At 43.6% G+C, this 12,473-nt stretch overlaps 1 protein-coding gene across 1 annotated transcript in view; it reads left to right on the top strand.

Annotated features, from left to right (window-relative positions):
- The window catches only part of TSPAN32 (tetraspanin 32), a 42,507-nt gene extending 30,740 nt beyond the window's left edge, over positions 1 to 11,767 (top strand). The window contains exons 6-8 of the mRNA XM_056852125.1: positions 4,263 to 4,355; positions 8,881 to 8,964; positions 11,630 to 11,767. Of these exons, the coding sequence (XP_056708103.1) occupies positions 4,263 to 4,355; positions 8,881 to 8,964; positions 11,630 to 11,722 (270 nt within the window). The 3' untranslated portion in view covers positions 11,723 to 11,767. The remainder of the gene's footprint in view (positions 1 to 4,262; positions 4,356 to 8,880; positions 8,965 to 11,629) is intronic.
- Positions 11,768 to 12,473: the final 706 nt, after the last annotated feature.

Genomic DNA, 12,473 nt, shown 5'->3' with positions numbered 1-12,473 from the left:
GGCGGGTTAAAGCTGAGAGTGAGTGGCTAGGTCACGATCACCCAGTGAGTTTCCATGGCACACTGGGGGTTTGAAATTGGGTCTCCCAGATCCTAGTCTGACACCCTAACCATTGCACCACACTTGCTGTTGTCAAAGGCAGCAGTGCAGGGTAGCACAATGCCAAAGACGGGGGCTAGCCGGATGGGGCTTAATTAATAAGAGCAGCTACCAAAGAATCATAGAGTTAGAAGGGGCTATATAGGCCATCTAGTCCAACCCCCTGCTTAATGCAGGATCAGCCTAGAGCATCCCTGACAAGTGCTTGTCCAGCCTCTGCTTAAAGACTGCCAGAGAGGGGGAGCTCACCAGCGTGGTGTAGTGGTTAAGAGCGGTGGTTTGGAGCAGTGGATTTTGATCCGGAGAACCGGGTTTGATTCCCCACTCCTCCACATGAGCGGCAGACGCTAATCTGGTGAACTGGATTTGTTTCCCCACTCCTGCACATGAAGCCAGTTGGGTGACCTTGGGCAAGTTACAGCTCCCTCAGCCTCACTTACCTCACAGGGTGTCTGTTGTGGGGAGGGGAAGGGAAAGTGATTGTAAGCCGGTTTGAGTCTTCCTTAAGTGGTAGAGAAAGTCGGCATATTCCATTCCATTTATTTACTAGCTCCTTTGACCAAAGGTCTTGAGCTTAACCATAACAATAATACATAATACAACAACACATAATCAATTTACAACACCCAACGTATACTTAAGGTTAAAACACAGTAGAAACAATTACTAAACATAGGATCACTAATACCATAACAATATATTCCCCCTGAACCAGTCTCATTGAAATCACAAAATCTGTTTCAACATTCAACTCGTAGTTTACGTGCTTGTTTTGTTTTGACGTTTGAGCGACATCACCTCCGCCAAAAATCTTGCAACAGAACTAGTGATATCAGGATGAATATCTCCCATTATGTGGGATATCACCCAGGACTCCAAGGGAAGTTTGTATTTAGACAATATTGGGGTGATCCAACGCAACCGAGGAGCTGACCAGTGCTGACAAAACAATAAGAGATGGTGTAAAGTCCCAATATCTCCAGATTTACATTCACAAACTCGATCTGAGTATGGAGTTTTCGCAAAACGACCTGACATCTCTGCAGTTGGGTAAGCATTTAATCTGGCAAGCATAAAGGCACGTCTATGGCTTGGGATTGTCAGCAAGCTCACATAAGAGGGCACGAACTCAGGAGGGGGAATCCCCAGTGCAAGGGTAGAACATACGCGCCTAGCGCGGAATGTAGTGCTAACACACTCAAGATTTCTCACCCTTGACCTTACTAATTTAAGTGCTTCAGAATAGTTTAAGTTGTTAAGAACTAATGGTGGAAGGTCAAGCAGTACCAGTTTACTATCTATATGTCTTCCCCACGTCCCTCTGTAGTTATCTTCCTTTAATCTATGTAACAGGCCCCCTTGGATGTTAGGAGTTGAGTAGAGAACCTTCAGCCTTAATTTGAAGGCAGCAATCCAGGCCCTAGATTCAAAAGAACACTGTGCAAGTTCCATTCTAAGTGCCGTTCCCGCCACACACTTTGGAGAGCCTGTCAAACGCCGCAGAAAATGTATAAGTATATTGTCAACAGACTCCGTGATTTCATTAATCCAAATGGGAGCTCCAAATAGAAACTGAGGGATTATTTTGGCATTGAAAGCTGTAATAGCCATAGGAACATATTGGCCTCCCCTGGAATAAAAGAATCTTAACAAAGCATTCGAATTAACTTTGGCAGTTTTATTTGCCAAGCTAAGATGAGGTTTCCAAGACAAATTTTGACTAAAAGTAACTCCCAAATATTTAAATTGGGACACCATCTCTAATTCACCCCCCTCAACTTTCCATGGATTTCGTTTTACTTTGATCTTCTTTGAGAAAACCATTACTTTTGATTTACTATAGTTAACTGATAGACCCTCCTGGTTACAATAATCAATAAACCTATTAATAGTCTTACGAAGGCCCACCTCAGATCTAGACAAAAGGACTGTATCATCCGCATAGAGCAAAATGGGAACCTCATGACCAGCTAATATTGGTGCATGATAAACTGTCTTTTGAATAAACGGAATCACATCATTAAAATAAAAATTAAACAGCATGGGGGCCAAAAGGCAACCTTGTTTCACCCCCTTTAAGAGGTGAATACTATTAGTAAGTTGGCCTTCAACTCCACAACGGACCTGAGAAAGTCGGCATATAAAAACCAACTCTTCTTCTTCCTCCTCTTCCTCCTCCTCCCCCCTCCCTCCTCCTCCTCCTCCTCCCTAGGTAGTGATTCCACTGTCGAGCAACTCTTATTGTAAAAAAAAACAACACATCCTAATATCCAGCTGGTACCTTTCTGCCCGCAATTTAAACCCATTATTGAGAGTCCTGACCCCTGCTGCCAACAGGAACAGCTCCCTGCCCTCCTCTAAGTGACAGCCATTCAAATACTTCAGGAGAGCAATCATGTCCCCCCTCAACCTCCTCTTCTCCAGACTAAACATTCACAACTCCTTCAGCGTTTCCTCGTAGGGCTTGGTCTCCAGGCCCCTGAGCATCCTCGTCGCTCTCCTCTGCACCTGCTCGATTCTATCCACACCCTTTTAGAAGTGAGGCCTCCAGAACTGCACACACTACCCCAGGTGCAGCCTGACCAATGGCTGTGTACAGCGGAACCACTCAGCCCCTCCATCCGGGCAATAGTTGCACACCCTCTTGGAATGACTGGACCCCTCCAGAGGCTGAACAGGCAAATGGCAGCAGCAAGCAGTAGCTGCCCGAAGGGAAAGGTCACCTTTTGCCTTCTGCCTACTCAGTGGCCATTTTTGCATGGTCGATTTTGATGCTCGCTCAAAGCTCTTTTTAAAAATGCAACTTTAAAAATGCCTTTTCATGGTCCCTACGCAAAAGGAGAAGTTCCACTCCCCCCACTCATCTGCTCCTTTGTTCCTATTTGCATATCCAATAGCATAAGCATAGCTAGATAGCATAAGCATAGCTAATGCGCCTCTGTTGTTTTGCATTGTTCCTTGAGGGAGATTCTTCGCGGCAAACACGTTAAATGGCCTCTTTAGTAAAGCGAAGCAGGTAAGCGCCTGCTTCGCAGTCACTTCCGGAACCGCGGTTCAGCGTGCAAAATTCAAAAAAAAATATGCGGGGCAATTCAGCCTGGAACGCGCTGCTAATTACCATGCAAAAATGGCCAGTGCAAATGAGGTGAGAGCAGATCAGCATCATGGGCAGGGCAGATCTGCAGGGACCCAATGGTGAAAGAAGAGTGGGTGGAATGTTGTAGCCAGTAGCCGTTCAGAATACTCCTACCCTTCTCTAGCAGTAATAAGGACTGAAAGAAAGAAACGGCAGTGGTGTGGAGATATGCAAGGCACCGCAGTACAGATGGGATGTTTGCTGGGAAGGGAGAGAGGCACGGCAGTCCTCGCACAGATAGCTGACTCAAGGAAATAACCAGACTCCTGCACAGCTGGAGCTGTTTTTGATAATCTGATTGGAGCCATAGAGGAAAATCAACGTTTGCTCCTTTGCTTTCTTTCTGGACTCCTGGCTTCTTTCTTCTCTAATCTTTGCACAAAGAGCTCAACGCCATCCTTTGAGCTTTTAATGACCGTCTTTCAGAAAGCTCTTCCCAAATAACTGCTTATGTTCTTAGGTTCTGATGACAGACAGAAGCACCAGGGAGATTTTTTAAAAAAAGATATACTTATTTTGTGGATGGCAAAAATCAAGCCTTTGTAAAAAAAAAAAAAAAAAAAAAAAAAAAACCCTGAGCTAGAAATCAGGTGAAGTGGTAGACTCCTTGATACAGATTTTAATCTCTTTGAAAACCATTGCCACACAGCTAGGAGCGATGAGCAGAAGTCCTATGGGAGCAAATAGAAGACCATCTTTCGTAGAGTTGAAAAAGCAGTAGGCAGACAGCTGTCATATGAAGCAAAGAAGAGGTAAAAGAGAGGAGCAAAGCAAAATCCCACCCCGTCCCCTCATGAACTCAAAATGTATACGTTTAATATCATTGTTACTTCCAGGTAGTATGGTAAATATTGCTCCAGTACCTGCTTCTAATAATGCTACACTGAAGTTGAGGAAATAAAGCAACGAGAGGTACCAGTAACCCGCTTCCTTAAAAACTCACCGTCTGGGGGAAGTGAATACATTTGAAAAAGAATGAGAATAATAACACTAATGAGATGGGTGGTGTTTTGTTTTCTTCTTTCAGTTTCTCTGCTGTGGAAAGAAGCTACTCTTCGAAGAAGCAAGAGATATTGAAAATGAGACATGCCAGTCAGAAACAATAGGAACAACTAAAGAGGTACTGTTATATTAGGAGGCATCCTTTGGTTTATTTATTAGATTTTTTTTTTTACAGTTCTCCCCAAGTTAGCATTTACCTGGGTTGGTTAACGTTGGCCTACATAGAAATGGAGAAGATTTGTGCAATACTTCTTTTAATACTTAGGGCATTTTTGTAATACTTGCTTTATTTACCAATATTCAGACAGCGCACAGGTGGAGGCAAACGGACACCACGGCTTCACTTCCTCGGTGATCCCCAAGGGGTTTCCAGCAATTCACAGCATCTTTCTTTGTCTCCAAACTCACAATCCCTGTTACGTACACACATATCTGTCTGCTCTCTCCAGCTGTGAGAGGAAACCATCTCTCCGTTCTGGTGGGTACTTCAGCAGAGGCATTGAGAAACCATCTCCTAACAATTAGACCTCATTGAGAAATTTTAGCCCCAACATTCAGAGACATTATTTTAGCAAAGGGATGGTCAGGTAGCAGCCCCAGGGATGTGGGAACTATTTCCCTCTGATTTTTCCCCATAGTGTAAAAAGTTAAAGAATAGCACCATATGATCAAGGTTGATAATACAAGTGGTGGGGTTTTTTTTTTGCCATCAAGCTGTAGTCAATTTATGACGACACTGTTGTTAAGCAAACTGGACCCAGAGAGAGGGGAAATGGCTTGTTACAGGTTCTGCAGCCAGATAAACAAAGGCCAATTTGTAGGACTGTGCACTATTTTTTTTAGTATTTTTCGGGTTTATTAAACCAGGAAATTTCTGAAAATCTGGAAAAACTGAATATAAAGCACTCAGCTTTTCCAAATACTCAAAAATGTCCCCTGCAGCCTCCAAGATTGGGAGATGAAGGGGATGCAATCTAAGTGCTGGGCTTGGCATTCCAATCCATGCTGCTTGCCGGCTCGGACCTCCACAGGGTCTCATTAGACAGAGTTCCACCAGCTTGGGGCCAGAGCTGAAAAGGCCCTGGTTGAGGCCAGCCGGACAGCCAGGGACCACTAACAAGATGGTTCCTGAAGCACTAAGGCTGTCTGGGGGGTATATTGGAGGAGGTGGTCCTGAAGACAACATGCTCCCTCTTTGACAAGCAGGAAGGATAACAGGGTAGCACCACGTTCCCAAGAAGGGGAGGGGAGAATGTAACTGGTCCAAGGTCACCCAGTAAGCTTCCATGGCAATGTGGGTATTCAAACCAAGGTCTCCCCAGGTTCTGTGGCTCTGCTCAGTTCACATGCTTGACTAATCTCTTTATGGCATAGTTACAGTTTAGAATATTTGCATACTGGTTTTTTTTTTTTTTTTTTTTTTTTTTTTGAGTCAACCAAATAGATGATGATGATCTTTGGTTAGACATTAAACAAGGTGGTCTTTTCATCCTTTGCCGCTGAAAATTGTTCCTTTTTGAACAGCAGAGTAGCACTCAACAAACCCGCCCCCAGGACAAAACTAGACATCATGAGTGGTTCTAAAAGCAATAGCCATGTGCTCTGCCTCCTTTCTTCTCCCTAATGTGTCATGCAAAATGTGTGATGTAGCATCACTGTATTGTGAGTTTCCTGGCTCCCACAGCAGAAGCCAATAAAGTGAATCAGGAACAGGGAAACACAACACAGCTACACGACACCACATGTTTTGCATTACTAAATGGTAGAGGAAGAGAGCAGGGGAGGAGACACGGGGCTGCTGTGGTGGCCAGACGTCAGTAACATGCTGTGCTCGCCTCCCATTGCTGCCAGATGCTGGGAGGATGCATATCTAAGATTCCATAGATTAGAGGAAACAACACTGAACACTTAGCACCTAATACTGCAATCATATACAAATTAATTTATAACAGCTAGATTCAAATCCAGTTGAGCCTTAGAGGCAAACAAGATTTTTGGTGGTAGAAGAAAAGTTGGTTTTTATATGCCGACTTTCTCTACCACTTAAAGAAGAATCAAACTGGCTTACAATCACCTTCCCCTCCCCACAACATACACCCTGTGAGGTAGGTAAGGCTGAGAGAGTGTGACTAGCCCAAGGTCACCCAGCTGGCTTCATGTGCAGGTAGGGTTGCCAACCTCCAGGTACTAACTGGAGATCTCCCGCTATTACAGCTGATCTCCAGCCGATAGAGATCAGTTCACCTGGAGAAAATGGCCGCTTTGGCAATTGGACTCTATGGCATTGAAGTCCCTCCCCAAACCCCGCCTTCCTCAGGCTCTGCCCCCAAAACCTCCCACCAGTGGAGGAGAGGGACCTGGCAACCCTATGTGCAGGAGTGGGGAAACAAATCCAGTTAACCAGATTAGCCTCCGCCGCTCATGTAGAGGAGTGGGGACTCAAACCCGGTGCTCCAGATATAAGCTTTTTGAGAGTCGAAGCTGACCAAGGGAGCTTTGACTCTTGAAAACTTATACCCTGAAAATCTTGCTTGTCTCTAAGGCTCTACTGGACTCGAATCTTACAGCTCTACTGGAGACCAACACGGCTGCCCTGTGAAACTAAATTATAAATTAGCCGTATGGATTTCAACAGAGCTAAACAGAGCTTCAGTAGAGCTTCCAAACAGCTCCTAGATTATTTTTAGAAAATAAAGCATTTAAAATTTTTGTCAGGCCTTTGACAGTGTAACATCTATTATTTCCTCACATACAGACACATACACAATGCTGACTTAGAAACTGATCTTTTTCTGTTATCATTTTTAAACAATTGTCATAATTTTAAATGCTATAAAGGTAAACATTGAAAAATAAAAAATAGGTCTGTTTAGCATTGCAGCCTAAATAGAGTTTTTTATATATATAACTTTTTTATTGATTTTTATAACACAAGACATAAAACAAAAAACAAACAATTACAATAAAAATAATATAAAAAGAAAATAGAGTTGACAGGACATTACTTTAACTAACCACAACATCTTTATAAAACATCCAAAGAACAAAGGAAATAATGTGCAGTGAAGTATGTAAATGTATCACATTTCGACAAAACTGTCACAGAAATGTGACCACCGTATGAATTAATATATTTTCCTACAGAAAAGCAGATTCATCTATGATAACATTTTCCTGTTTGTAAAACACCCTCTTGGGACAGGAAGCCCAAAATGAAACCTTTTATTTTATTTCATTTCTAATCTGGAGTTCATGATGGGAATTGTATTTCTACTCTATGCAGTCCTTACGTTTATTCCTTGGTACCCCATAGATCCTGAAACATGGATGTGTCAGCTTCTGGATTTTCACTGAGTTTCACTGGTTAACTTGGCCACATCTTCAAACTAGCTCTAAACATATCCCCCCATATCCTAAGTTCATGATGAATGCACCTATAATAAATGATGGCTATAGGGTTGCCAGGTCCCTCTTGCTACCAGTGGGAGGTTTTGGGGGGCGAAGCCTGAGGAGAGCAGGGTTTGGAAAGGGGGAGTGACTTCAATGCCATAGAGTCCAATTGCTAAAGCAGCTTTACAATTGTATCAATTTTAAGATGATAATTTTAACCAGGAGTTGCTTTTATTGATCTTATACCTTTATATGTACGGGCAGTCTGTGATTCTGCAGTGTAAAACTATTGAGTCGGGAATTTTTGATGCGTTGGCACGTGATTGGTCAGTCGACCGTATTAATAAATTTGATTTTTTTTTGCCAAAGCAGCCATTTTCTCCAGGTGAACTCTATTGGCTAGAGATGAATTGTAACAGCAGGAGATCGCCAGCTAGTACCTGGAGGTTGGCAACCCTAGGTGGATAGTCATGGAAGTTAAATGGAACCCCTGTGTTCAAGGGAAATAACACTTCTGAGTATCAGGTGCTAGAAAAGCAGCAGGAGAGAGCTGTTGCCGTGATGTCCTGCTTGTGAGTTTCCCAGAGGCGCCTGACTGATTACTTCTGGAAACACCTGCAGAGAGCAGATGGTCCAGAGCATGAGAAAAAAATGATCGCTCACCCAGAGAAGGTTGACAATGAAGCATACTAACAGTGCAGTTCTAAAGAGAGTGACACTCTTCTATGTCAACTGACTTCAGAAGGGAATAACTTTTCTTAGGATGGCACTGTAAGAGCTCTGCCCTACTCAGGTCTATTCAACGGGGCTTACTCCCAGGAAAGATAAGGTAAAGGTAAAGGTCCCCTGTGCAAGCATCGGGTCATTCCTGACCCATGGGGTGACGTCACATCCTGACGTTTACTAGGCAGACTTTGTTTACGGGTTGGCTTGCCAGTGCCTTCCCCAGTCATCTTCCCTTTACCCCCAGCAAGCTGGGTACTCATTTTACCAACCTCGGAAGGATGGAAGGCTGAGTCAACCTTGAGCCGGCTACCTGAAACCAACTTCCGTCGGGATCGAACTCAGGTCGTGAGCAGAGCTTGGACTGCAGTACTGCAGCTTACCACTCTGCGCCACGGGGCTCTTCCCAGGAAAGAACTGCACTGTAAAACACTGAATTTGTGAAGAGCTGGTATGATCGTAGAGTGAAAAAGGAAATTTAATTTATCAAGGTTCTTTCTGTCTTTAAAGCTGTTTCTCTCAAATTGCAGGACTGCCTCCAAGCGATTCACAACTTCCTGGAAAAACACATGAGATTTGTCTCCATACTGATGATCATTACAACTATAATCATGGTAACTATGTGTGTTCTAGTGCCATATCGCTTTTCTGGAGCAGCTGAAATAGAGATGTTGGTCCCGTTTGATGCATAAGAGCACAGTTCTGGAGAATTTTCAGCATTTTGATCAACTGAAAGCAACCTTCTTGATCTGTCGCAGGGAATGGAGAGAGCGTAGTCATTGGATGGAAACTCAGATGACGAAAAGGTTCCCCAGCTCCTTCACTGAAATGAATTCCTTTGAACTTTGTTGCCAACCGCACTCTCGTTCTTTATGCACGTGACAGCAGAGACCAGTTCGCCCGTTATTTATTCAAGCCGTTATTTTGTGACGCACCTCCAATTTCTTTTGCTTTTGATCATATAGAAACACAAAGTTAAAATAAAACAGAGATGATGAAGATCACAAATCTTTGTTCCTCTGTAAAATGTAAAGTGCATGGCGTACAGCCCTGATTTGGATTCTGGCCACATGGGAAGGAAAGAAGAGTTTAACCCTCCAACCTCTTAAAAGAAAAAAAAGAGATGTCTTTTTAAAACTCATCTTCCTCCCCGCCCCTTAACATGCTAGTAACAGCAGGGGGAGCCCAGTTTCAGGTCTGAAGGGTCCTTCTCCTTTTCCCATGCAAGCCCAATTCAAATCGCAGCTGTGCATACAAATGTTATTTATCTTTTACAGACTGATGCAGATCTTTGTCTCATCTGTTTGCACCCTAAAATGGATGAGCAGACTGTGATCCTTCAAGAAATGGAACCATATACTTATCCCAATGCCAACATGGTGTAGTGGTTTGGAGCGGTGGAGTCTGATCTGGAGAACCAGGTTTGATTCCCCACTCCTCCACAGGAGCGGTGGACACTAATCTGGTGAACCGGGTTGGTTTCCCTACTCCTCCACATGCTTAAGCATCAGGGCCCATAATCCCAGAGGTGCCCTGAAGCAACTTTTTTTTTTTAATGAGTGGATTTTTCAACAAAATCAATGGAATTTTTAAAAACCGTTTTGTTATTAAAATAAGGCTACTTTAGTGATAGAATAATAAGGCAATGTGTTGAAGTACTTAATACTGACCTTAGAATATGTTCTGATACCCATTTCATATGGCCTCAAAATGTCCCTGTAATTGGTTAAATTTCAAAATTTTCTTGGGGGTTTGCAGCACCTGAACTCCCAGCTGTATGGGCTTGCTGAGCTCACCAGAATCTATTCATAGCCTACATTTTGGCAGCTAGATCCTCGAATCCTTCAATGGAGCACGGCTTAATAGTTCTATAGCTCAGCCCTTAGGCTAGAGCCAGTCGGAACCATAAAAAGACATCTGAATTCTCAATTCAGGCTGCACTCGTCTCACTTGTGCATTTTAACACCAAAAATCTGATTTTCACCTCTTTATCCCGATGAGCACCCTCTGATGAACTTCTACCTCTCTATTAGAGAATGAACCAATATATCTGCCATAGAAGATAACAGCAGCTACCCAAACCTCGTTGCTGGTGGGTAGGGTTCACTGTATGGCTCATTTTGAAGGACTCCACCCCACCACCCTGTTCTCCGCCATTTGGGCCTTGAGTTCCTTGCAAGGGCTGCAAGGCCGTTTGGACCTTGTTGGATGTTGCCCTATTGTTGCTGGCTGCGAAGGGGCCCCCATAACAGTTCAAGCTTCAGGGTCCCAAAAATGTTGGTCCACCACTGCTTCGATGGACCAATGGTCTGACCCTGATAAAGTGGCTTTATGCGTTAATGCGTTCACTTCATGGTCCCAACTGAAACTGCTCTGTACAGTTTTAAAAACAGAGGAAGTTCCATTCCTGCTATTGTGTCTATGTAATCCCTGAGAAAACCTTGGCAGACAACAAGGAGAAGTTTTACCCGGTTGATTCTCCTAAACCTCTCTGTGGCCTTTGATATAGTATATCCCACTGAGTGATCTGAAGTCAAAGTCACCTTCATAGCAACATGAGGCCCACTTCTGTGTGAAGCAATCCTTAAGGTGCCAAATCTGTGGAAATACCCATGCAATAATGTGATCACATTATTTACCCATGTGCCCCAACAGCATGGGCTCATGCTATGTGGAAGCATCTTCCACGCTACTGTGTGTGTGTGTGTGTGTAAAGTACCTTCAAGTCGCAGCCGACTTATGGCGACCCCTTTTGGGGGGTTTTCACGGCAAGAGACTAACAGAGGTGGTTTGCCAGTGCCTTCCTCTGCACAGCAACCCTGGTCTTCCTTGGTGGTCTCCCATCCAAATACTAACCAGGGCCGACCCTGCTTAGCTTCTGAGATCTGACGAGATCAGGCTAGCCTGGGCCATCCAGGTCAGGGCTCCATGCTACTAGATGAACACAAAAAAGCCGCAGACAGGTTTTATCTATTGCTCTTAGACTACCTGACCATCCAGGCCTAATCACCTGTCCTATCCAGCAGAAGCATCATGCATGTCTTCCTCCATACCATATTGACTAAAGTTACCTGTCATGTACAGTAGAAACTTGGCTCCTCTCTCCCTCTCTAAGAAGCATAACTTCCTGCAGTATAGCAGTTTCTTAATCTGACAGCTAGTTTTTTACAGTGGTGTGGCACTCCAGCCCCACAGACAGTACTTCTGTACTCAGGTAAATTAATATTGACGTAACCAATGGTGTTTCTTAGTTCCTTTTCACTTGCTTCTCTTCCCTAGGTGTATGGGATGGTCTTAACGTCATTCCTCTGCTTTTCAATTCATTTCAAGAACAGTTTGGAGCGGAAGGACAAGTACATTCTCACAAGGTGACAGAAAATTGTCTTTGGAGCCCTGCCCCCAGAGAAAAGTTCAAGGCCGCTGCAGACCGAGAGATATTGAACCATAGGTTGTGATTGTGAGCAGACAATCACTGGCCATTCAGGTTCTTATTATTCAATCTACTTTTTTTCCGTTCACACGTACGAGATTCCAAATACGTCCAGCCCAACGTCATACAACCAAGAAAGCTGTGGAGTCAGTAGGTAAAGCTTGAACCAAGTGTTGGTTGAAAAGGACATGAGCAGCAAGCTGACCTGTGTGGGAAAAAAATATGATGACAGGAAATATACAAGAACCGAAGAAGATGCCCAACCACAAGTATGATTTCCACTTGAAAGCCCTGATTGAATGCCCCCAAAATAGCTAGTCAGAACAGAACAACATATCCCAGCTGGAAGGAAGCTCAAGAAAAGGAAAGCTGCTCAGTTCAAGTCACGAAAAAAAAAATTAAACACCAAAGAGGGAGAAACGGCAGTCGGTTTTATGTGATTCTAATCAGTTTTGTGGTTGCTTGCATTGAACGTAAATCTGAATTGCATTTTGTATATTGTTGCAGTTTAAATAAATTGGGTACTGAGGACATCTTATTCGCATAATAAAAAAAACAGTTGTGACAGGACAGAGGTACAATTCTAATTAAATGAGTCATGACTAAGGCAGTGCTCTTATGCAAGCTTGTTTGGAAGCAAGTTCTCCTGAACTCAGTGGAATTTAGGACCAGACTTGATGTGGTGGTGGTATC

The sequence above is a fragment of the Euleptes europaea genome, chromosome 6 (genome assembly GCF_029931775.1).
Source record: "Euleptes europaea isolate rEulEur1 chromosome 6, rEulEur1.hap1, whole genome shotgun sequence".
NCBI lineage: Eukaryota > Metazoa > Chordata > Lepidosauria > Squamata > Sphaerodactylidae > Euleptes > Euleptes europaea.
This window is presented reverse-complemented; position numbering and strand designations above follow the sequence as displayed.